The following is a 23,651-nucleotide window of genomic DNA, read 5'->3' as shown; positions in this document are numbered from 1 at the left end:
ACCCATTCGTCCTCCCGCGGCATTGTTTCCCTGCGTTAGTGGTCACATGGTCGAGAGTGCTGCACCTTCATCTGCCAAGCGCACATGTAACAGAGCTGCGTCCCTCGAATTCTGCGTTTTCTCTGGCGGGACTACGGTTCCCTCGCCTACTACCATTTCCTCCTCTTCAGATGCGGTGTGGTATGAGTCCTTCCGGCTGGCGCCCTCAGCGCTTCAGTCTGATCTGTTACCAGGTTCGGGCCGCTCTTCTCGGGAAGGTCACCCAACTTCTCTTGGGTGCTCGCGTACCCAGGTCCGGAGGACCTCCATCTTGGGTTCTTCAGGGTATTCGCCTTCTGCGAGGCGGTGAACCGGGCGTCTCGGTGTAGCGGGGTTCTGCTCTCGAGCTGTCCTATGGCTTCCTTGTTGCCCACCCCTCCTTTCGGTTGGAGGGTGTTATGCCGGCCTCTGTCTCGACTGTCTTTTCTCGCCGGCTCTGTTTGGCTCCCGCTCGGTACAGATCACTCCGATGTGGCTTCTGTCCCGGCCACGCTTCAGAGGCTGTTCCTTCACTGCCCTCCCCTCTGGGGAGAGCATGGTTGTTCATGTGGATGGTTCCGGTGTTCCTTTTGGCCTCGTACTGTCTCCCTTGTTCACACTGGCTGTACTAGCTGTGTGCCTATTTACCGGGTCTGCCGCGTTTTGTCCTCCAGCTGGGTGCAGATTACGTTTTTTCCATTCTCGGCAATGGTTCTGCTATGGACTTACCTTCTCGGTAACTTGGGAGGACTACCATTCGGTCAGGATTGCCCTTGGATCTCCCACACCGGGACTGTAGAACGTCTTCGGTTCTGCCCGTGTTACTGGTCTGCGCCTGATCTCGTTGGGTTTTCGCCCGCTTGCCCAGGCGACTCTAGCGGACTCGTTAGTGTTCGCTCCTGGCCGTGTTTCGTCCAGGATCTGTTGTAGGACTTAGGGTTGTTACCTGGGGTTCTATGGGAAGCTGGGCGTTTTCCCCTCTCTGCCTTTCTTTCTCCATGGTTCTGTCTTTCTCCAGTCCAGCCTGGACCTGGGAATGGGACCCTGTTGCTTCGTGTCGGCGCTGTCCCTCCTCTTTCAGCGTTCCACGGCCCTCTGGGTCTGTCAAGACCTTCTTCCATGGAGCGGCTCTTGGGTTCCTTTTTGTACTGCCCTCCGGTACCGCCCTGGGATCTACATACTGGGTTCTTGGCGCTCCTATCTTTCCTTTGGAGCCGTTACAGTAGTTTTCTCTACTCCTTCTGTCCTGTGCGGTTGTGTTTCCGTAGCCATCGGGTCTCTGACGGGTGCCTGAGTGGCGGTCCTTCTCGTTCCGAGCCTTCTGTCTTTCCCTAGGACTGGGCTGTTCTCCATCCCGTCTCTTCCTTCCTTCTGGAGGTGGTGTTTGTCTTTCAGTTCCGCGAGGCATTCGTCCTCCCCTTCCCGCCCCCGGGAACGGACACTTCACCGTTTGGACGTTGTTTGGGCCTTGCGTTTTTACTTGGAGATCTCCGGCTCTTGTCGACGTTTGGTCTCTTGTGTTTCTAGGAGGTCCGTGCAAGGGTTGCGGCCTCCAGGGTGGCTTTCCTCCGCTTTCTCAGAGTGGCTATTGCTGTGGTTACCGCACCAGGGGCAGGGTTCTGCTTTTGGTGTCACTGTTCATTTTCCAGAGCGGTTGGTGTCCCCTGGGCCGGAGGCATTGGGCTTCGGCCATGCATTTGTGCAAGGCGGTCACTGGTCTTCCTTGCACACCTTACCGTGTTCTACAGGGTGCATACTCGGGCTTCAGCGGATGCTGTCTTGGGCTGCCTGGTCTGCAGGCGGCGGTTTCTTGATGCCTTCGGGTGCTTCGCCTTGGTGTTGTAGTCCCTCCCCTCTTGGACTGCTATTGAACGTCCCAAGGTCTTCTGTGTCCCCCAAGGAAACTGGGCGAGAAAACGAGATTTTTGTATAACTTACCAGTAAAATCTCTTTCTCGCTCTTTCCTTGGGGGACACAGCACCCACCCATTCTTTGTTTTTTCTCTACACGAGTTTCCGAGTTTGTTTTACCCGTTGGGTAGTTGGCTTGTTGGTTCCACTTCTTGGGCTTTGCCTTTTCTCACTACTTGGACACGCAACTGGCAGCCTTTCTCTCCAGGCTGAGGGTATAGCTGTGGAGGAGGGGCTTAACAGTTTTTTCTTAGTGTCACGCCTCCTAGAGGACATAGCTATACCCAAGGTCTTCTGTGTCCCCCAAGGAAAGAGCGAGAAAGAGATTTTACTGGTAAGTTATACAAAAATCTCGTTTTTTCCTGAAATTCGGATCAAAGTCAACTTCGGGTACTTTGATTCGCTCAGCGCAAGTTGTATTCAAAATTTGTCAGGCTTCAGAGCCGAAATCTCCCAGCATTCCTTGCTTACTCAGTGCCTGCAGGTTCCTCTGGTGATTCACATTTTGGCGATTTACACCAGGCTCGATTTATTTAGTGCAAAGCCAGCTCCCTCTTTGCATTATTAGAGCGGAGATGTGACTTTACAGTAGCAGCCAGCAGAACGGTGCAGCTCTGGTCGGCAAGATACTGTAGTCCAATTTAGGGTCAGTACAAATGTATTTGCAGAATGATTCTACAATTTAGCGTAGGTGATCTCAGTATCCGAACAGCAGGGTTTAGAAGTGAACATACGGCTTTACATTCCTTGTGATGACAATACAAGTGATTGATTCCACTCCCATTCTAAATTAAGAGAGCTCAAACTAACGAGTGATGTCACCATTCTGGAATGGGTTAAGTGCACAGAGCTCGCAGATGACAGATTTCCAGCAATGCTAACACCTCATGCCTTCTAGATATAAATAGGTTGAGACGGCCAGGCAAACCCTTCAGTGCCATAATGCAAAGAACTGATGACAAACCTATAAATGCCAGCGTGAACAAATAGCCTGTGGTTATTAATTAGCACGTCTGATCGCCATGTTGTAGTTATTGTTGGAGCAGATCACCAGGCTCCTCCATGACGTGTTTGGGCACAGGTCAGGTGCCTTCACCAGGCTCCTCCATGACGTGTTTGGGCACAGGTCAGGTGCGTTCACCAGGCTCCTCCATGACGTGTTTGGGCACAGGTCAGGTGCCTTCACCAGGCTCCTCCATGACGTGTTTGGGCACAGGTCAGGTGCCTTCACCAGGCTCCTCCATGACGTGTTTGGGCACAGGTCAGGTGCCTTCACCAGGCTCCTCCATGACGAGTTTGGGCACAGGTCAGGTGCCTTCACCAGGCTCCTCCATGACGTGTTTTGGCACAGGTCAGGTGCCTTCACCAGGCTCCTCCATGACGTGTTTTGGCACAGGTCAGGTGCCTTCACCAGGCTCCTCCATGACGTGTTTGGGCACAGGTCAGGTGCCTTCACCAGGCTTCTCCATGACGTGTTTGGGCACAGGTCAGGTGCCTTCACCAGGCTCCTCCATGACGTGTTTGGGCACAGGTCAGGTGCCTTCACCAGGCTCCTCCATGACGTGTTTGGGCACAGGTCAGGTGCCTTCACGAGGCTCCTCCATGACTTGTTTGGGCACAGGTCAGGTGCCTTCACCAGGCTCCTCCATGACGTATTTGGGCACAGGTCAGGTGCCTTTACCAGGCTCCTCCATGACTTGTTTGGGCACAGGTCAGGTGCCTTCACCAGGCTCCTCCATGACGTGTTTGGGCACAGGACAGGTGCCTTCACCAGGCTCCTCCATGATGTGTTTAGGCACAGTACAGGTGCCTTCACCAGGCCGTAACGTAACTATATAACCAGATATATCAAAAAGGGAAGGAAAATGATATCATAGGGAAGGGGTGATGTGTCAAGGGAAAATGTACATCATAGAGCATCACATTCACCTGTCTGACCTTCGACTCTTTACCACTGCCCCTATGTTGTCATTATTGGAAATGAAATGTAAGTGAACCCAGTGGATACAATTGACTATAATGTCATCTGTTGCTTTACGTCAGGGGGCCAGGATTTTGACCGGACACTATTTTTAACAGAATCTGCTTTAGAAGCTGCTGACAAAGCCTCCGACGCAAATGTTAAAACAACATTAAAGGGGTATTCCCATCTCAGATATTGGGGGCATATCGCTAGGATATGCCCCCGTTGTCTGATAGGTGCGAGTCTCACCTATCTCGTAAACAGAGATTTGAAAGTCACGGCGCAGCCCTCCATTCATTTCTATGGAGACGCTGAACATTTCTGTTGGCCCCATAGAAATAAATGGGAGCGGTGGCCATGGGAGCGGTGGCCGCGCAAGCGCGGTGCGCCCTCTGTAGCTTTCAAAGCTCCGTTTACGAGATGGGTGCGGATCCCACCTCTCAGCCCCCTATCTATCAGACAATGGGGGCATATCCTAGCAATATCCCCCCCCCCCCATTGTCTGAGATAAGAATACCCTTTTAAGGTCCCTTTACACTGCCCAATGTTTGTAGGAACGCTCATTAGTGACTATCTGCCATTGTAAAGGTGCTGCCGAATACCCGATGAACAAGTTAATTGTCTAAACCAGGGGTAGGCAACCCTCCGGCACTCCAGGTGTTGTGAAACTACAACACCCAGTATGCACACTCGCTCTGCCCTCCTCATGACTCCCATGGAAATGAATGGAGCATGCTGGGAATTGTAGTTTCACAACAGCTGGAGTGCCAAAGGTTGCTGACCCCTGGTCTAAACTGTGCTCTGCTGCCATTAAACAATGGTTCTGTATGGGGGCGAGCGATGGCACTAGCAATCACTTCTCCCCATACTGTGGAGGAGATCGCTGCATGTAAATGCAGCTTTCCCCTTCACTGACGAGCAAGTGATTGTCAGGAGGGAATGCTCCATCAGGCCATGTAAAAAGCCTTTAGACTCTTTTTAACCTATTGTCAAGACTTCCATTCACATGGATCGACGACAGCTACATCAGGTCTGGTTACAAGTGGATCTCAATGAAACCTGAAGGAGCCTATTGGCTTAAAATTGTGGGGCTCTTGTTAGAGTATGACTGGTATTAAAATGTTTCTATAGTTCTAGCTTTTGATTTAATTGGCACTGAGAGATTATTTATGATGCCATTCATTCCACCATTAGTGAATTAGTACCTAGAAGGAAGTGCTGCAAATGGTTTAAAAAAAATAAAAGAGCCTATACTCACCTCACCGATCCCCCGCTGCTGCCTTTCCAGTGGTGCCTGCCGACCTCTTGACATGGCTGGGAATGCCACTCAGCCAATCGCTGGCTGAGGCGGGTCATCACTGCAGCCAGTGATTGGCTGAGCTGCATTCCTATTTATTTCCTGCCGCATCGGGACGTCAGCAAGAAGTGGAGTGCACTGGAGTCCATGCAGCAATGGGGGAGCAAACTGTGACGTTCGGTGAAGCTCTGTAATTTGTATTATTTACATTTTTTTACAGTGTTGGAAAGTCACCATCTTTTGCTAGTAACTTTGTAGCTTTAAATGATTTCTTAGTTTATTTCATATGGTAAATTCACCTTCCTGTAGCATAATTCTATAGTTTGAATTGGTGATGGCAGAAATGTCATTACTCGGTGCGCTCATGTTGTGTTCACTGGTTTTTATGATTTTTTTCATTTTTTTTTCTTTTTAATTTGCAGGCAAGAATTTGTAGATTGCTATGTGGACTACATCTTCAGTCATTCAGTGGCTTCCTTATTCAGTGCGTTTTTTGCAGGCTTTCACAAGGTGTGTGGAGGCCGAGTGCTAGACCTCTTCCAACCAAATGAGCTGCAGGCCATGGTTATCGGCAACACAAACTACGACTGGAAGGAGCTGGAGAAGGTTGGTAAACAGGCCTTCTTATGGTGTTTCATTGTGAATAGGTAATGTCTACCTGGAGAAAAAGCGGGTCACCCCTGTATTTCCTGACCTGACAGACACCCATAGAATGACCTGAACTATATAGTACAGTTTTGTCAGTCTGCGGAGAACCGTTGCTGTAGCTGGAATCATTATCCCATTAGGCTTTGATGAGTACCTACGTTGCCCTCTAGTGGTTGTTTTCAAATACAGTGTATTGGAAATGTTAACCCTTTTTTATTTCTGTGTTTTTGTTTCTCGCCCAGTTTCCTTGGGGGACACAGAAGACCTTGGGTATAGCTCATCTCCATAGGAGGCGTGACACTAAGTGAAAGCTGTTAAGCCCCTCCTCCACAGCTATACCCTCAGCCTGGAGAGAGAGGCTGCCAGTTTTTGCTTAGTGTCCAAGGAGGCAAGACACTCCCTGCTCTGCAGGGCTCTTTTTCTCCTTGTTTAAAATTTTTATTTTTACTTTTTCTTTTCTTTTTGTTCCAGATCATCAGGGACAACAGAGACGCACTAGACCTCTCTGTTTCTCCCGGGGTCGAGCTGCGCCAGTGTCGGTCACCCGCACTGCTGCCTCCCCCACAGAAGGCAAGGTGGACCAGGGCAGCCCTGCTCCGTGTGGACCAGGGCAGCCCTGCTCCCCTGTATCCCGCCAGCGCAAGGGTCGCCCGCACGCCAAGCCCCTCTTCCAGCGTCCTGCCACTACGGTGCCAGTAGCTGAAGGGGCGACCCTGCTGGAATGGACCGAGGGTGAAGACGGCTGTGGTAAGAGAGTGGCTTCTCCAGCCCTACGTCCCCCCCCTACCACCACCACCCGGTCTCCTGCGGGCCTGACCCCCATACTGTGCCTCTGAACAGCTTCATAGCTGTGAGGGTAAATGCCTTGCCTCTGATGGTAGAGGTCATGAGTTCGAATCCCTTCCACTGCTGGATCTAGGCTGGCCCCTGGGGTGCCGCAGGGCGGCAATCTGCTCCCTGCTTCCCCCTTCCCCCCTTCCTGGCCCCCATAGGACATGCAGCTGCTGTCCCCCTTTATCTTTTGATGTCCCGCCGGTATAGAATACTACGCGGGCACCCGATCTCAGGGTCCCCCCATCTCCTTACCGGAGCGTTGCTCAGGGCCTGGGGCCCGCTCCTGACAGACCTCGCCTCCAGCCGGCATGGACATTCCGGTGCGGCCGGGCGCCGCAATGACCTGCTGGGCCGCCATCGGGCCTGCGGGGCCGCAATTCCGGCACTCCATTTGGGCCCCTGACTCTTCCGGCCTGCGGGGTGGGCTCCCGCGGCCGGTTTAATGCGCCGCTCCGCCTCAGTCGCGGCGGTATATGATACTATGCGGCCCCGGTCGGCCGGGCACCGCACAAATTTAGGCCCCCGGCTTTACGGCCTACTAGGCCGCGAAATTCTGGCCTTTGTTGGAGGGGGCGGGTACTTCTCCCGGCGCGAATTCTTCCCGCCTGGGGCTTCCTCCGCCCCCAGTGGATCGCAGCGCCGGCTCCCAATGGGCCTGTATGGTTGGCCACCCCCTTTTTTTTTTTTTTTTTTTTTTTTTTTTTTTTTTTCCATCAAGAGAATCTGTGCCCCTATATGGTGGTTCCCCTTTAGCCTCAGAGAGGCTGTTTTAAAAAAAAAAAAAAATAATAATAAAGAAATAAATAAAATATGAAATAATAATGAATAAACAGATGTCTAACAGATTCTTGTGGGCTGCGCAGGACGCTGCAGCCTCATCGCAGTAGTGCTGCCTGTCTGCATGCCCCCCTTCCATAGGCGGCATGGTTTCGCGCTCCCAGCCTGCGTCGCTGCCAGGTGCATTTCCCCTTTTAGGCGGTTTCTTGCCCTCTCCCGGGATGCAGCGCGGGCCAAGTGCATGCGGTCAGTTCTGTAGGCAGCATTCGTCTCCCTCTCCAGGTATGGAGGCGGGATACTGCACTCTCCCTGCCTGCGGGCTGGCCCTGTGTATGACCTTCTTAGGCGGATTGCTGCAGTTTCACCGGATACGGTGCTGGCCATGTGCACGTCCCCCTTCCATAGGCGGAACGCTGCACTCTCACTGGATTCGCTGCCAGCCGTGTGCGTGACCCCCTTCCATAGGCGGAATACTGCACTCTCACCGGATACGGTGCTGGCCATGTGCACGTCCCCCTTCCATAGGCGGAACGCTGCACTCACTGGATTCGCTGCCGGCCGTGTGCGTGACCAACTTCCATAGGCGGAATACTGCACCCTCACCGGATACGGTGCTGGCCATGTGCACGTCCCCCTTCCATAGGCGGAACGCTGCACTCTCACTGGATTCGCTGCCAGCCGTGTGCGTGACCCCCTTCCATAGGCGGAATACTGCACTCTCACCGGATACGGTGCTGGCCATGTGCACGTCCCCCTTCCATAGGCGGAACGCTGCACTCACTGGATTCGCTGCCAGCCGTGTGCGTGACCAACTTCCATAGGCGGAATACTGCACCCTCACCGGATACGGTACTGGCCATGTGCACGTCCCCCTTCCATTGGCGGAACGCAGCACTCTCGCTGGATTCGCGGTCGACCATGTGCATGACTCCCTTCCATTGGCGGAACGCTATACTCTCACTGGATTTGTTGCCGATCATGTGCATGTCCCCATTTTATTAGGCGGAAATCTGCACTCTCACCGGATGCGGTGCTGGCCAGGTGCACGACACGCTTCCATAGGCGGAACGCTGCACTTTCACTGGATTCGCGGCTGGCCATAGGCATGACCCCCTTCCATAGGTGGTATGCTGCACTCTCATTGGATTCGCTGCCGGCCTTGGGCACGCCTCCTTCCCTCAGGCGGCATGCATACACTCCCTCTGTCTGTGGTTGTTCTCTCGCTGGTGCGTTGCTGGCCATGTGCATGAACCCCTTCCATGGCGGGGTGCTTGCACTCTCGCTGGATCCGCTGTCAGCCATGTGCATGGCCCCTCTTCCGTGGGCGGTGTACGCACTCTCACTGGATTCGCTGCCGGCCATGGGCATGCCTCCCTTCCTCAGGCGACATACACACATTCTCACTGACTGTGTTTGTCTCTCGCCAGTACGTTGCTGGCTATGTGCATGACTCCCGTACATGGCAGGGTGCTCTCACTCTCCCTGGATGAGATGCTGGCCATGTGCATGCCCCCCCCCCCCCCTTTTTTTCCGGGCGGCATACTGCACTCTAGCCGGATACGTTGCTGGCCATGAGCATGGCCTCTAACATGGGTGGAACGCTTGCACTCCCATTGGATTCGGTGCTGGCCTTGTGCGTGACCACCCCTCATTCCATGGGCGGACTTTTGCACGCTCATGAGATTCACGGCTGTCCTTGTACGTGCTGTGCTGGACTTGTTCATGTCCCCTTCATTGGCGGAGTGGTTGCACTCTCACAAAGTTCGGTGTTGGGGGAATTATTGCACGCTCTCTTAATGCTAGGATAACCCTGTGCATGTCCCCCTTTCACTAGGTGGACCTCCTGCGCTCCTGCTGGATTATATGGTATGTCCTATGTCTCTGGAGTAGGTACGGCCTTAGGCGTCACCCCCTTTTGGGGTGGGCCTTTGCACTCTTGCCGACTGCAGCTTGCCAGGTACCATCGCGTGCCATGCTAGGCTTGTGCATAACTCCCTTTCAGGTTGCACTTTGCACTTCCATAGATGCTGGGGCACTCTGTGGCTGGCCCTCTTCTCTGAGTGGCTTTTTTTGCAGGGAGCGGCCGTTCTTGTGCGTTGTTTGGGCCGTTTATGCCTTCTCCTCCCGTAGGTGGGTTGGCCTTCTCACTGCTTACGGGGCTGCTCGTACGTATGCCTCCCCTCCTTCCTGCGACATCCCTTTGTTCTCTTGGGTTACTTGCCGCAAGCCTTGCACTCGTCTCTACAGAGATCGTTCTGTCCACCTGACCCGGAGGGCTCTATGCTCTCTACTGCACCGAGCTGGGTGGTACTCATTCATTTCGTTGGCCCTTCCTCCCGGGAAGTGTTCGTGGTTCCTAGATGCGTGCTGTTGTCTGCAGCGCCCCTCGGATTCTTCGTTGGCTCTGGCGGGACTATGGTTCCTTCGCCTATTATCATTTCCTCCTCTTCGGATGCAGTGTGGTATGAGTCCTTCCTCTTGGCGCCCTCTACGCTTCGGTCTGATCTGCTACCAGGTTCGGGCCACTCTTCTCGGGAAGATCACCCAACTTCTCTTGGATGCTCGATTACCCAGGTCCGGAGGACCTCCACCTTGGGTTCTTCAGGGTATTTGCCTTCTGCGAGGCGGTGAACCGGGCGTCTCACAGTGTAGCAGGGTTCTGCTTTTGGGCTGTCCTATGGCTTCCCTGCTGCCCACTCCTCCTTTCGGTTGGGGGGTGTGATGCCGGCCTCTGTCTCGACTACCTTGTCTCGCCGGCTCTGTTTGGCTCCCCGTTCGGTACAGATCACTCCGATGTGGCTTCTGCCCCGGCCAGGCTTCAGAGGCTGTTCCTTCACTGTCCTCCCCTCTGGGGGGAGCATGGTTGTTCATGTGGATGGTTCCGGTGTTCCTTTGGTCTCGTACTGTCTCCCTTGTTCACACTGGCTGTATTAGCTGTGTGCCTCTTGCTGGGTCTACCGCGTTCTGTCCTCCCGCTGGGTGCAGATTGCGCTTTCCATTCTAGGCTATGGTCCTGCTGTAGACTTACCTTCTTGGTAACTTGGGGGGACTGCCCTTCGGTCCAGATTGTCCTTCGATATCCCACACCAGGACTCTAGATAGTCTTCCTGTGGTGGCTACATCAGCATGGACTTTAGCCTGTCTTGTCCTGGCATCTGGCGGATGCTGGGCGGACCCTTCGGTTCCCTTCCGTCTGTCCTTCTGCTCCCCCACTCCGGGTGGATACGGGACAACGTTGCTCGGAGGCCGACGGGACCAGTTTTTTCCGACCCTTCTGCCCGTGTTACTGGTCTGCGCCTGGTCACATTGGGTTTTTACCCGCTTGCCCAGGTGACTCCAGCGGGCTCGCTACTGTTCGCTCCTGGCTGTGTTTCGTCCAGGATCTGTCGTTGGACTTAGGGTTTTTTGTCTGGGTGTCTGTGGGTAGCTGGGCATTCCCCACTCTGCCCTTCTCCCCCCCATGGTTCTGTCTTTCTCCAGTCCGGCCTGGACCTGGGACTGGGACTCTTTTGCTTGAAGTGTCACGTGTCGGCGCTGTCCTTCCTCTTCCAGCGTTCCCCGGCCCTCGGGGCCTGTTCAGACCTTCTTCCTCGGAGTGGCTCTTTGGTTCCTCTGTACTGTCCTCCGGTACTGCCCTGGGAGCTGCATGCTGAGTTCTCGGCGCTCCAATCTTTCCCTTGGAGCCGTTACAGCAGTTCTCTACCTCTTCTGTCCTGTACGGTTGTTTCCGTAGCCGTCTTGTCTCGGACGGGTGCCTGAGTGGCGGCCCTTCTTGTTCCGAGCCTTCTGTCTTTCCCCAGGTCAGGGCTGTTCTACATCCCATGTCTTCCTTCCTTCTGAAGGTGGTGTTTGCCTGTATGTTGTTTGGGCTTTGCAGTTTTTGCTTGGAGATCTCCGACTCTTGTCGACGTTCGGTCTCTTGTGTTTCCAGGCGGTCCGTGCTTAGGGTTGACTGCCTCCGGGATGGCTTTTCTCAGCTTATCAGATTGGCTATTGCTGAGGTTGCCGCACCAGGGGCAGGGGTCTGCCTTTGATGTCACCATTCATTTCACCAGAGCGGTCGGTGCCTCCTGGGTCGGAGGCATTGGGCTTCGGCCATGCATTTGGGCAAGGCGGCCACTGGTCTTCCTTGCACGCCTTACCGAGTTCTGCAGGGGGCTTACTCGGGCTTCGGCGGATGCTGCCTTGGCCCGCCTGGGTGTGCGGGCGGCGGTTCCTGGATGCCTTCGGGTGCTTCGCCTTGGTGCTGTGGTCCCTCCCCTTTTGGACTGCTTTTGAACGTCCCAAGGTCTTCTGTGTCCCCCAAGGAAACTGGGCGAGAAAACGAGATTTTTGTATAACTTACCAGTAAAATCTCTTTCTCGCTCTTTCCTTGGGGGACACAGCACCCACCCATTCATTTGTTTTTCTCTGCACGGTTTCCGAGTTTGTGTTACCCGTTGGGTAGTTGGCTTGTTGGTTCCACTTTTGGGCTTTGCCTTTTTTCACTACTTGGACACGCAACTGGCAGCCTCTCTCTCCAGGCTGAGGGTATAGCTGTGGAGGAGGGGCTTAACAGCTTTCACTTAGTGTCACGCCTCCTATGGAGATGAGCTATACCCAAGGTCTTCTGTGTCCCCCAAGGAAAGAGCGAGAAAGAGATTTTACTGGTAAGTTATACAAAAATCTCGTTTTTTCACTCCCTGCTTTTCCAGGGGCCATAACATTTTTATTTTTCTGTGCACATAGCCGTATGAGGGCTTGTTTTTTTGTGGAACAAGTTGCTCTTTGTAATTTCACCATTTAATATTGCATACAATGTAGTGGAGAGCTGGTAAAAAATTCCAAATGGGATGAAATTGGGAAAAAAAAAACATGTAATTCCACAATGGGCTTTGTTTTTACGGCGTTCCCTATACGGTAAAACTGAGCTGTTACTTTCATTCTCCATTTCAATGATACCACATATTTATAGTTTTTGTTGCGTTTTGATACTGAAATAAAATTTTTAACCTAGAAAAAAATATATATTTCTTTTTCTTATTGTCATATTCAGACCCCTATATGTAGGGGCAGTTTTTTTGCGTGGTGATCTGTACTTTTCAGTGATATCATTTTAGGGTGTGTGTGACAATTTGATCACTTTTTTTCTTTAATTTTAATATGGGAGGAGAAGTCACCAAAAAACACTGAATCGGCCATTTTGCCTTTTTTTTTCGTTGGGATAATTATTTTTAGATTTTAATAGTACAAGCGTTTTCAAAGGCGGCAATGCCCGTGTGTATTTCTTTTTTTTAATTGTTTATATATTTTTATTAACATTTTGGGAAAATGAATGAAAATTTTATAGAGTTTCTTTATTTTTAAAAACATTAGTTTTTTTTTTTTTTTTTTTTTTTTTTTTTATAGTTCCCATAGGGAACTATGACGAGCAATCATTAGATTGCTTCTCTCAGACACTATAGCTGTCATTTATGAAGAACGCCGGTCCTAACCCCTTGCGCTGGCGGTGGATCCGCCGAAGTTATGTAGAGCTGATGGCCTCTACATAACTTCACCTCATCGACCTCTGGTCTAAATGTAAGCCAGTTTCCTTGCTGCTGTAGATTTAGAATATTTTCTAAGCCTAAAACAGGCGTAGAAAATGATAAATGAGATGGACCTGTTGCGCCCCCCCCCCCCTTTTAGACCTGGCGTGAGCGGGGAAAAGTCGCAGATTGTTGCACAAATAACCTTTGTGCCGCAACCTGCAACAGATATATGCCAGAAAACGGGCGTATATCTAATACTAAATTACTCCCTATGTTCCTATGGAGCCATAGGCATGGCATCCATTGAAACTAATGTGCTTCAGCTTCTGTTTATTCAGGAGGACAGAAGCTGCTGCACATTGCATACTGCTCTCCTGATTCTCACGGTTGACCACAGCATCTAAAGGGTTAAAGGTTCCTGACCACCAGGCGGCCGGGAAACGGTGCATCAGGAGCAGTTTCAGATTACAAGTTAGGGAAACAATGACATGGGGGCCGACATGCACTGCAATGGCACATACTGAAACTGCACAGCGCCAGCCAGCTCCGCTGTCTCCTGGCCGCCTGGTGATCGGTTTAGTCGCATCTTGCCTTAGTAACGGTAACCCCTTTAAGTGAATTGAATTGAACTGCAATATGAAGAACAGTCACTATTATAGTATGAAAAGACCTTAGCGCTTGGACCCCTTCAAACAGCTGATGGGGGGGGGGGGGGGTTGGAGTCGGCCCCTCACTGATCTGATATTAATGAGGTTGCCAATATTTAATTCCCGGGAATCCGATGTAAACTTGCTGTTTTACTCATTTTCTGATTTCTTATATATCTATCAGTTCTGCGCCCCTATAATGGCTTACCTGTTTCTGCTGTGTTGTACGGTCACACATTTATAATAGATAGTAACATGATTGTAGCACACGAATATATATTTTAACTTTGTGTTTTCTTTAGCTTACTGAATATAAAGGAGAGTACTGGGCAGATCATCCCACCATCAAAATATTTTGGGAGGTTTTCAATGAGTTACCACTTGAAAAGAAAAAGCAATTTTTATGTAAGTATTATTGAATGCTGCTTTCATGATTTCTTAAAGGGCATCTGTCAGCAGTTTTGTACCTATGAAACTGGCTGACATGTTACATGTGCACTTGGCAGCTGAGGGCATCTGTGTTGGTCCCATGTTCATATGTGTCCGCACTGCTGAGAAAAATGATGTTTTAATATATGCAAATGAGAGTCTAGGGGCAACGGGGGCGTTGCCATTACACCTAGAGGCTCCGCTCTCTCTACAATTGCCGCGTCCTCTCCACTTTGACTGACGGGGCCAGGCAGGCAGGATCACTTTTACACTGCCTGACCCTGTCTATCAAACTGCAGAGGGCACATATGTAACATATGGATAATGAATCTCTCTTTCTATCTACTGATACAAGGGCAGATTCAGTCACCAGCAGCATTTAAGAGGTATTCACATGGTGCAGTTAAAAACTGTAAAAAACCGCAACCACATTAAAAACCATGGAAAAAGTGTAGTATTTTTTGTGGGTTTTAACTGCACTTGACCACACCACATGAAGGGTCCTCGTGTTCATTTTTACGCTCCATGTGCCATCCATATTTCACCTGCACTGATTTGCTGAAAAGGGGATTCCCTGAGCATCTCAGTGAAAACCAATGACAGAATACAGATGCCATTGATAGTCAGTTGTTTTCATGGACACTTAGACTTCAATGGATGTGTTTGGTCCACAAAGTAGCGCATGTCTCAATTGTTTTTCCACTGACCCACAGTCCATGGAGTGACAAGGATGTATGAATAAGCACATTGAAATCAGTGGATAGGTGTGCTGTCCGTGGCAAACATGACTGAGTCACAGACGTGATTGAGGCCACAGTGTTATGAGGGAGGTCGCCCAGGTGGAAAATACTGCTGAAAAGTCACTTACACTCCTACCATTCATGAGGGGAGTGGCTGCTCAGTATTATACCTGCATATAGATAAGTGAGTATTCAGACATGGCAGTTGCGGTGTGTTTACCACACAAAGCACCCACCCGCCAAAATCACAAGGCCAGACTACATCCTGCATAAATGCTAAACATGAGATATTAGTTGATATTTTGGCCAAACTGCACACGCTTTCAACCTACCAAGGGTTTCTTCATTGTCTTGCAAGATTCTGCACGGTCATTAGGATAGTTGAATATCTCCATTGACCTGATCCGGCAGAGGAACTACCTGCTGGACTTTACTGTCTCTGGCATAGCCGGTTACTGCTGTTCACCACTGGACCCCATTGACTATGGCATGAGTGCTGGGTTTCGGCCAGAAAACAGTTAACTCCGGCAGGCTGTATTGTCAGTATTAAAATGAATAAATTGTCTTTTGTTGACATAGCAAGTTTCCGAAGTATTTCGAAGGGGTCACAGGTTTTCTAAGAGTTGTGATCTTCAGACATGCCTAACTGACCTATAATATTTGATAGATGATAACCCTTTATAATGAATACACCCATGTATGGACGCCTGTCGATTATGCACCAGTACCATCCTTTCCACGAAGTCCTCATGTGTCCTTTGGTTTCTTTGCAGTGTTTTTGACGGGCAGTGACCGGATACCAATTCTTGGAATGAGAAGCTTAAAACTTATAATACAGCCGACGGGCGGAGGAGAATGTTTCCTACCTGTTGCCCACACGTGTTTCAATCTCTTGGATCTCCCCAAATACACCAGCAAAGAGACACTGCGAGAAAAACTGATCCAGGCTATTGACCATTACGAAGGCTTCAGCCTTGCATAAAGGAGACTTTCCGCCTCCTCCACTTTACTTTGCAGCCTTGAGTAACTGAGCCATGCCAAGATGATATTTAAGATTCTATATAATTAAAGTTTTCTTAGGGCTGTTTATACCATTAAGGCAGAAGACCTGTACAGGCTGTGGACACCACCTTGTACATACCAGTGAGTGTCGCTTTCTCCCAATTTCAATTTAACTCGGAATTCTGAGGGCACAACCTTGGACTTTCTCTACAATGAGTGAATTTAAGTTCGTTACGTCTATATTGTTTATATCACTCAACACATTTTAAACAAGTCTGTGAAAAAAAATCTAAAGAAATAAAAGTTTTTACTTTAGCATTTGAAGCTTGTTTTTTGTTTCGCACCAGTATTTGCTTTATTTTCTGTTTTATGTATAATCTGTAGATTGTGGAAAAACCTCAACATTGAGGACTAGAAGTTAGTTTAAAGTTGTTGTTTTTTCCCCCCAGGATTTAAATACTCATAACCTAGCCATCTTCAATATCCGATAAGTCATCAATATTAGATCAGTTGGGGTTTGACTCCTGGCATTCCTGGCGATCAGCTGTTTGAAAGGGCCGCAGCAATCAGACAAACATTGCAGCCTCTTTATGGCAAAGGCTGGCACTGTCCATTATTTGGCGGCTGTGCTTTGTATCGCACTGTCCATTATATAGTGGCTGTATTCTAAATATAGACAGGCACACTACACTTGGAACAACCTAGAACAAAAAGTTGACAGTGTCCTTTTATTAATTTATTAGTCAATAAAATATGAAAAACTGATATAAAGCTAATATACAGTAATACGCAAGTGCATAAATATTTAGAACATGGAGCATATATTGCATTTCCCTCTCTGTTTGCTCTAAGATCGTCTTCACCTCCCACAAAGCAATCAGTAGCGATCAATTACAGAATTCCATATATACAATACGGACCAAAAGTTTGGACACACCTTCTCATTCAAAGAGTTTTCTTTATTTTCATGACTATGAAAATTGTAGATTCACACTGAAGGCATCAAAACTATGAATTAACACATGTGGAATTATATACATAACAAAAAAGTGTGAAACAACTGAAAATATGTCATTCTAGGTTCTTCAAAGTAGCCACCTTTTGCTTTGATTACTGCTTTGCACACTCTTGGCATTCTCTTGATGAGCTTCAAGAGGGAGTCACCTGAAATGGTTTTCACTTCACAGGTGTGCTCTGTCCGGTTTAATGAGTGGGATTTCTTGCCTTATAAATGGGGTTGGGACCATCAGAAGTCAGGTGGATACACAGCTGATAGTCCTACTGAATAGACTGTTAGAATTTGTATTATGGCAAGAAAAAAGCTAAGTAAAGAAAAACGAGTGGCCATCATTACTTTAAGAAATGAAGGTCAGTCAGTCCGGAAATCGCAGGTTAACAGCAGCTCAGATTAGAGACCAGGTCAATGCACAGAGTTCTAGCAGCAGACACATCTCTAGAACAACTGTTAAGAGGAGACTGTGTGAATCAGGCCTTCATGGTAGAATATCTGCTAGGAAACCACTGCTAAGGACAGGCAACAAGCAGAAGAGACTTGTTTGGGCTAAAGAACACAAGGAATGGACATTAGACCAGTGGAAATCTGTGTTTTGGTCTGATGAGTCAAAATTTGAGATCTTTGGTTCCAACCACCGTGTCTTTGTGCGACGCAGAAAAGGTGAGCGGATGGACTGTACATGCCTGGTTCCCACCGTGAAGCATGGAGGAGGAGGTGTGATGGTGTGGGGGTGCTTTGCTGGTGACACTGTTGGGGATTTATTCAAAATTGAAGGCATACTGAACCAGCATAGCTACCACAGCATCTTGCAGCGGCATGCTATTCCATCCGGTTTGCGTTTAGTTGGACCATCATTTATTTTTCAACAGGACAATGACCCCAAACACACCTCCAGGCTGTGTAAGGGCTATTTGACCATGAAGGAGAGTGATGGGGTGCTGCGCCAGATGACCTGGCCTCCACAGTCACCGGACCTATACCAAATCGAGATGGTTTGGGGTGAGCTGGACCGCAGAGTGGAGGTAAAAGGGCCAACAAGTGCTAAGCATCTCTGGGAACTCCTTCAAGAAGGAAGACCATTTCAGGTGACTACCTCCTGAAGCTCATCAAGAGAATGCCAAGAGTGTGCAAAGCAGTAATCAAAGCAAAAGGTGGCTACTTTGAAGAACCTAGAATATGACATATTTTCAGTTGTTTTACACTTTTTTGTTATGTATATAATTCCACATGTGTTAATTCATAGTTTTGATGCCTTCAGTGTGAATCTACAATTTTCATAGTCATGAAAATAAAGAACTCTTTGAATGAGAAGGTGTGTCCAAACTTTTGGTCTGTACTGTATATATTTCTTACAATCTGATTGGATCTAATTTTGTAGTCCAATATTGTGCTGATGTTGAGATATTGTCTCAGTAGTTTAAAAATAAAATTTATATAATAACATTGTCTCCTTTTTTCCAGGATATTGAGAAACTTAACGTCACTGTGTACACAAACAGTTGCTTCCCATAGATATTTTGTATATCATTAGTTTGTTGATTTCTGGATCTCCTTTATATTAATAGCTATTTGTATATAATATTAATCGCGAGTCTGTACTCACTATTAGGAGCAATGTGCTGCTCTCCACCGTGGTGTCCCACGTGGTAGCTACAGCGCTCATATCTACAGCGGGGGCAGCGATACCTGTTTTGTAACGTTTCCGGGGCTTGCATATGTAGATTAAAAAAACACACTGAAAACACATTAAGGCCTCATGCACATGACCGTTCCGTTTTTTTTTTGCGGTTCGCAAAAAAAACTGCAGTTCGTGTGCCTTCCGCAATTTGCGGAATAGAACGGACGGCCCATTGGAGAAATGCCCATTCTTGTCAAGAATAGGACATTCTATATATTTTTTTGCGGGGCCACTGAACGGAGCAACGAATGCTGTCTGCATCTTTTGCGGTCCCGTTGAAGTTAATGGGGCCGCAAAAAATGCGGCTCGGATGCGGACCACAACAACGGCCGCGCGCATGAGGCCTAAAACTGCAATACACTTTAAACATATGATTTGGACAGTATTAGACAATTTTTTGCCATAGATCATAACTATCCCTTGTAGTAATATATAATATAGTATGTCTCAGAAATATATATAAATATGGGGATAAAGCTAAATTAAAGAGAGAAGAAATCCAGTGGGGGTTTTAGATGGGTTCGGAAAGTGGGTATAATAGTGGGAAGGACTTTGTAACAATTATGGCCACTCCGAAACTCGTCTGGTAATATTGGCAACAACTAAAAAAAAAAAAAATCCAAGACCCACTAAAACGACCCACTGACCGAATTGATGAGTAATCCAGACATTGGAATAGGAGCAAATACAGTGTGGAGGGCTCCATGGGCGGCATGTGAATATCCTCTGTGATTGAAGTCCGGGCAGTCAGGGAACAGCGTGCTGGTTACCACGTGGGACGCCAGGACTCGGGTATCGCTGCCTGTGCTGGAGATATTACTGTGAGAGACGCTGAACCCAAGGTGAGCGCTGTAGCTACCACGTGGGATGCCACAGTTGATAACAGACTCTCGAATAATATTATATACAAATGGCTATTAATATAAAGGAGATCCAGAAATCAACAAACTAATGATATACAAAATATCTATGGGAAGCTACTGTTTGTGTACACAGTGACGTTAAGTTTCTCATTATTCTGGAAAGGAGACACTATGTTATTATATAAGTTTTATTTTTAAACTACAGAGACGGAATGCTAGTATAGTGGCATACGTTACTTACACAATAATCAATTTAACCTAAGCCGATTGGAGCGTTAAAATAAAATAAACTTTATTGGTATTACTGGTTTAAAACTTACGGGTGTGTTGCCCCAAATTCCATATATGTAAAAAAACAGACTTCAAGAGCAGCAGACACTGTGTGGGTTGATGAAGCAATAAATCACCACGCAGTGAATGTTTCTGAACCAAAAAGTATGTCAGAGCTCACCGACATCGGCTCAGACCCTCCTCTAGCTGAAGGCATACCAGTGGCTCCTGTGAGCTGGCCTTCAGACATTCTGTTTACCTAGAGGAGGGTCTGAGCCGATGTCGGTGAGCTCTGACATACTTTTTGGTTCAGAAACATTCACTGCGTGGTGATTTATACAAATCAAATAAAACATAAGGAGAATAGTCCTTAAAGGATTATCTCTAAAACTTTAAAGAGAAAATGGTATAAAATGTTGGTTAGAACGTTCCTGGTTAGGTAGGTCTATGTTGTTGGTGCAAGGTAATGGAGTCGCAGCATAGTTCCCAACATGTGAATCAGTACAGGTGGATGGGATGGAGACGAAGGGAAAAATGAGAGGGGGGGGGGGGGGGAGGGAAGAAGGGGAAAAAAAAAAAGGGGGGGGGTTATAGTATAATAACCATTAAAATAATAATAACAAGAAGCCTGATTTTTACATATAGGAAATTTGGGGCAACACACCAGTAAGTTTTAAACCAGTAATACCAATAAAGTTTTAAATTTTAATGCTCCTATCAGGCTTCGGTTAAATTGATTATTGTGTAAACCAATATACTAGCATTCTGTTAGAAATGTGTTTGGAGTTCTTTTGACTGGGGGATGGCAGTTTTTTTTATCAGGGAATATCAATACTGAGGAATGGATGGGGGATCCTAGTGAAGTTTTTTTCAGAGAAGGAACTTTCCACATCCTTTCAATCACAAAGCATTACGTCCGCCTTTAAACAGGTGACCTGGATTTATAAGAACTTTATAAGATCCTGGTGGGAAATGCAGTCTCTGGAGGGGTATATAAAAAAAAAAACTAAATCGTTCCCAGAGGTCTGTGCAACCCCATCGTCCCAGTGTCCCGTTTGAGATCCAATGAGTTTATTAAGAAATGGCAAAAGCAATCGATAGAATCCTCACTTAGATTAATGAAGCTCTTGCTAGAGGAGGAAAAAACAGTACTGTCCAACACCGAAACTGAATTAAAAGATAATATTGAACAAGTAAAAAAGTTCAACACATACGGAGTTTAGTAAAAAAAAAAAAAAAAAATCCAACCTTCAACTAACAACTGAAAAATATGCGGCACAGTTGAAAGAGAAAAAGCACCTGTTGTTCAATAGGGTTATTAAAAATTTCAAAGAGGGGAAGATCTTTGACTATAGCTCTAAACACACGGACACCCTTGAATTAGACATGGACGAGTCTTCATCCGAGTGAGAGACTGAATCTGAACAGACAACATCTAGTAGAGGACAGTACAATCAATCATACAGGTAGGTACCCTTATAGTACAAGAGGTCGTGGGTGATGTGGGAGAGGGCGTTTCTTTTTTCCTTTAGACAATACCGCCATCCCCAGTGTCCCAATATATGCTCTGGAACAAAAAATAACTAGCTGCTACACCACCCCCACTACCAAGGACGCCCTGCAGGTGGTAAACCTGTCATCCTGAGTATTATCTGATCTCGAAATGCAGGTTCTTGACTGTGGGCAGATGAGATGGAACTGCTGAAGGTGAGAGGCGGAGTGGCGGGTGGTTGAGAGGGGGCAAGGAGGACAGCAGTGGTTGACGTGGCTGAAGATGCTGGACCAGGAGGAGGATGGTGGCTTTGAGCTTGTGTGCTGCTTCTACTCGTCATCATGTGTTGATCCCATAGGCGTTTGTGATGTGCCATAATGTGCCTTCGCAAAGCAGTTGTACCTAGGTGGGTGTTGGATTTCCCACGACTCAGTTTCTTTTGGCACAGGTTGCAAATGGCATCGCTGTTGTCAGAGGCAGACACACAAAAAAAATGCCACAAATTCTTTGCAATGACGGCATTCTGGTGGTGGCAACAGCATGCGTTCATTGGCATGCTGTCTGGCTGACCCCGGGTGCCGATACATGCTGTCTGACTGTGCCATTAGCTCCTTGCGACGACCTCCCCCTGCTTCCAACTCGTCTCCTCCTCCTCTCTGTCTCCCCTTCTGAACTTTCCCCCTCTTCTTCTTCTCTTCGAGCAGGCACCCACGTGGCATCCACGGACACATCGTCATCATCAACCGCTTTACTTGTATCTGACATCTTAGCAAAGGAAGCAGCAGCGGGTACAACAAGATCATCATCATCACACTGTATGTCCATGTGTGTAATCCTGCCTGACTGAGACATATCCTTGTTATCTACATCCCCTGGCAATAATGGTTGCGCATCACTAATTTCATCCAACTGATGTGTAAATAACTCCTCTGAGGGATCAAGTGAAGCGGCTGTGGTGGCTGTAGTGGTGGTGGTGGCGGCGGGCGGGAGAGTGGTGACCAAAGCTGAGCTGGAGGAGGATGGTGCGTCAAGGTTCTTAGCGGAAGCTGTTGAAGATTGGGTGTCCTGTGTAAGCCAGTCAACTATTTTCTCTGAATTTTTTGGGTTCAGGGTACGTGGCCTCTGAACACTGGGCATTATTCCAGGGCCAGTGGAAATCACAGCACCACGACTACGATGGCCCCTGCGGCGTGGCCTGCCTCTGCCTGTCATTTTTTATTAGATAAGTGTTACTATGCGTGCAAGGTACTGTGCCACCCTATATAAGTGGTGGGCAGTGGGCACAGTACAGTCTGTGTGCCTGGCTGACACACATGGGCTTGCTGATGTGATTAGATCACAGTTAAATTTTAAATATATATTTTTTTTCCTGAAAGGTATTTGGGCGAATGACACCCTGTAACGGTAAGTGCAGGCCGAACTAGCCACTAGCCAGTGGACGCAATACAGTATGTGTGGGGGCCTGACACACACGGGCTTGCAAATGTGATTAGATCACAGAAAAATATTAAATATAATTTATTTTGATCTGCAAGGTATTTTCTGTCACACCCTGTATGAATGGTTTGCACTGTGCAGCCTCTCACACACGGGCAGCCAGGCAACTGCAATATATATATATGGAAAAAAAAAAAAAAGCACACTGATGTACCAGCCCTGAAAAGGGCTTTTTGGGGTGCTGTCAGGACGCTGTCCTTACAGCAGATGAGTCTGTGGACACAGAACAATGCCCTAGCTAACGCTTTCCCTATTAGATCAGCAGCAGCACTGTCCCTCCTCTCACTGTGAATGCAGATTCCGAATGAATCTAAAATGGATGCTGTCCTGGAGGTGGGAGGGTCTGCTGCTGATTGGCTGGAATGTGTCTGCTGACTGTGAGGTACAGGGTCAAAGTTTACTCAATGATGTATAGGGAGCGGACTGAACATTGCATATGTTCGCCCACAGCGGCGAACGCGAACAAGCAATGTTCGCCGGGAACTATTCGCTGGCGAATAGTTCAGGACATCACTAGTCATGTTGAGGAATATCATGACGGGAGAGTGGCATCAGCTAAATTTCAAGGCATCGAATTGGTCAAGAGACCATTGAGAGGTGGCGATATTGACCGGCTGTTACTTCAAAAGGAGGCCCAGTGGATATTCAGGCTAGATACAATCAAGCCCGCTGGCCTCAATGATGCATAATTTATTTGAAAAGTGGTCTGTTTCAGCATAGGAAATTTTACTCTTAAGTCCCGCCACTTAACTGTGGCCTACTAGAATCACCATGTGAGACTATGTGTGAGGTAGTATTGTAATTCATGAACCAGGAGGCTCAGGATGAGCAGCTGTAGGATTAGTTCTGGGGAATAGCCTGGGAAGGGCGCAGTACAGCAAACTTCTAGTTACACTGACAGCGAGCAGAAACTTAAATCACAAATTAGTAAGTTGCTGAACTTCAATGTGTAAGACATAAATGTGTTAGTCCGTACTCCCATCTAGGGGAGCCACCGTGTGTACATCCTGATGTTACTCTCCTAGATCTCCCCTTGTTTGAGTTCATTGGAGTTATACTCG

General features: G+C 48.2%; 1 protein-coding gene across 2 annotated transcripts in view; it reads left to right on the top strand.

The window, feature by feature from the left end:
- The window catches only part of HERC4 (HECT and RLD domain containing E3 ubiquitin protein ligase 4), a 100,406-nt gene extending 84,313 nt beyond the window's left edge, over positions 1 to 16,093 (top strand). For both annotated transcript variants that reach the window (XM_044299139.1, XM_044299140.1), the window contains 3 exons: positions 5,611 to 5,794; positions 13,907 to 14,009; positions 15,547 to 16,093. In XM_044299139.1, the coding sequence (XP_044155074.1) occupies positions 5,611 to 5,794; positions 13,907 to 14,009; positions 15,547 to 15,755 (496 nt within the window). In that variant the 3' untranslated portion in view covers positions 15,756 to 16,093. The remainder of the gene's footprint in view (positions 1 to 5,610; positions 5,795 to 13,906; positions 14,010 to 15,546) is intronic.
- Positions 16,094 to 23,651: the final 7,558 nt, after the last annotated feature.

The sequence above is a fragment of the Bufo gargarizans genome, chromosome 6 (genome assembly GCF_014858855.1).
Source record: "Bufo gargarizans isolate SCDJY-AF-19 chromosome 6, ASM1485885v1, whole genome shotgun sequence".
Lineage (NCBI taxonomy): Eukaryota > Metazoa > Chordata > Amphibia > Anura > Bufonidae > Bufo > Bufo gargarizans.
Note: the sequence above shows the minus strand (reverse complement) of the source record. Positions and strands in the feature narration are given on the sequence as shown.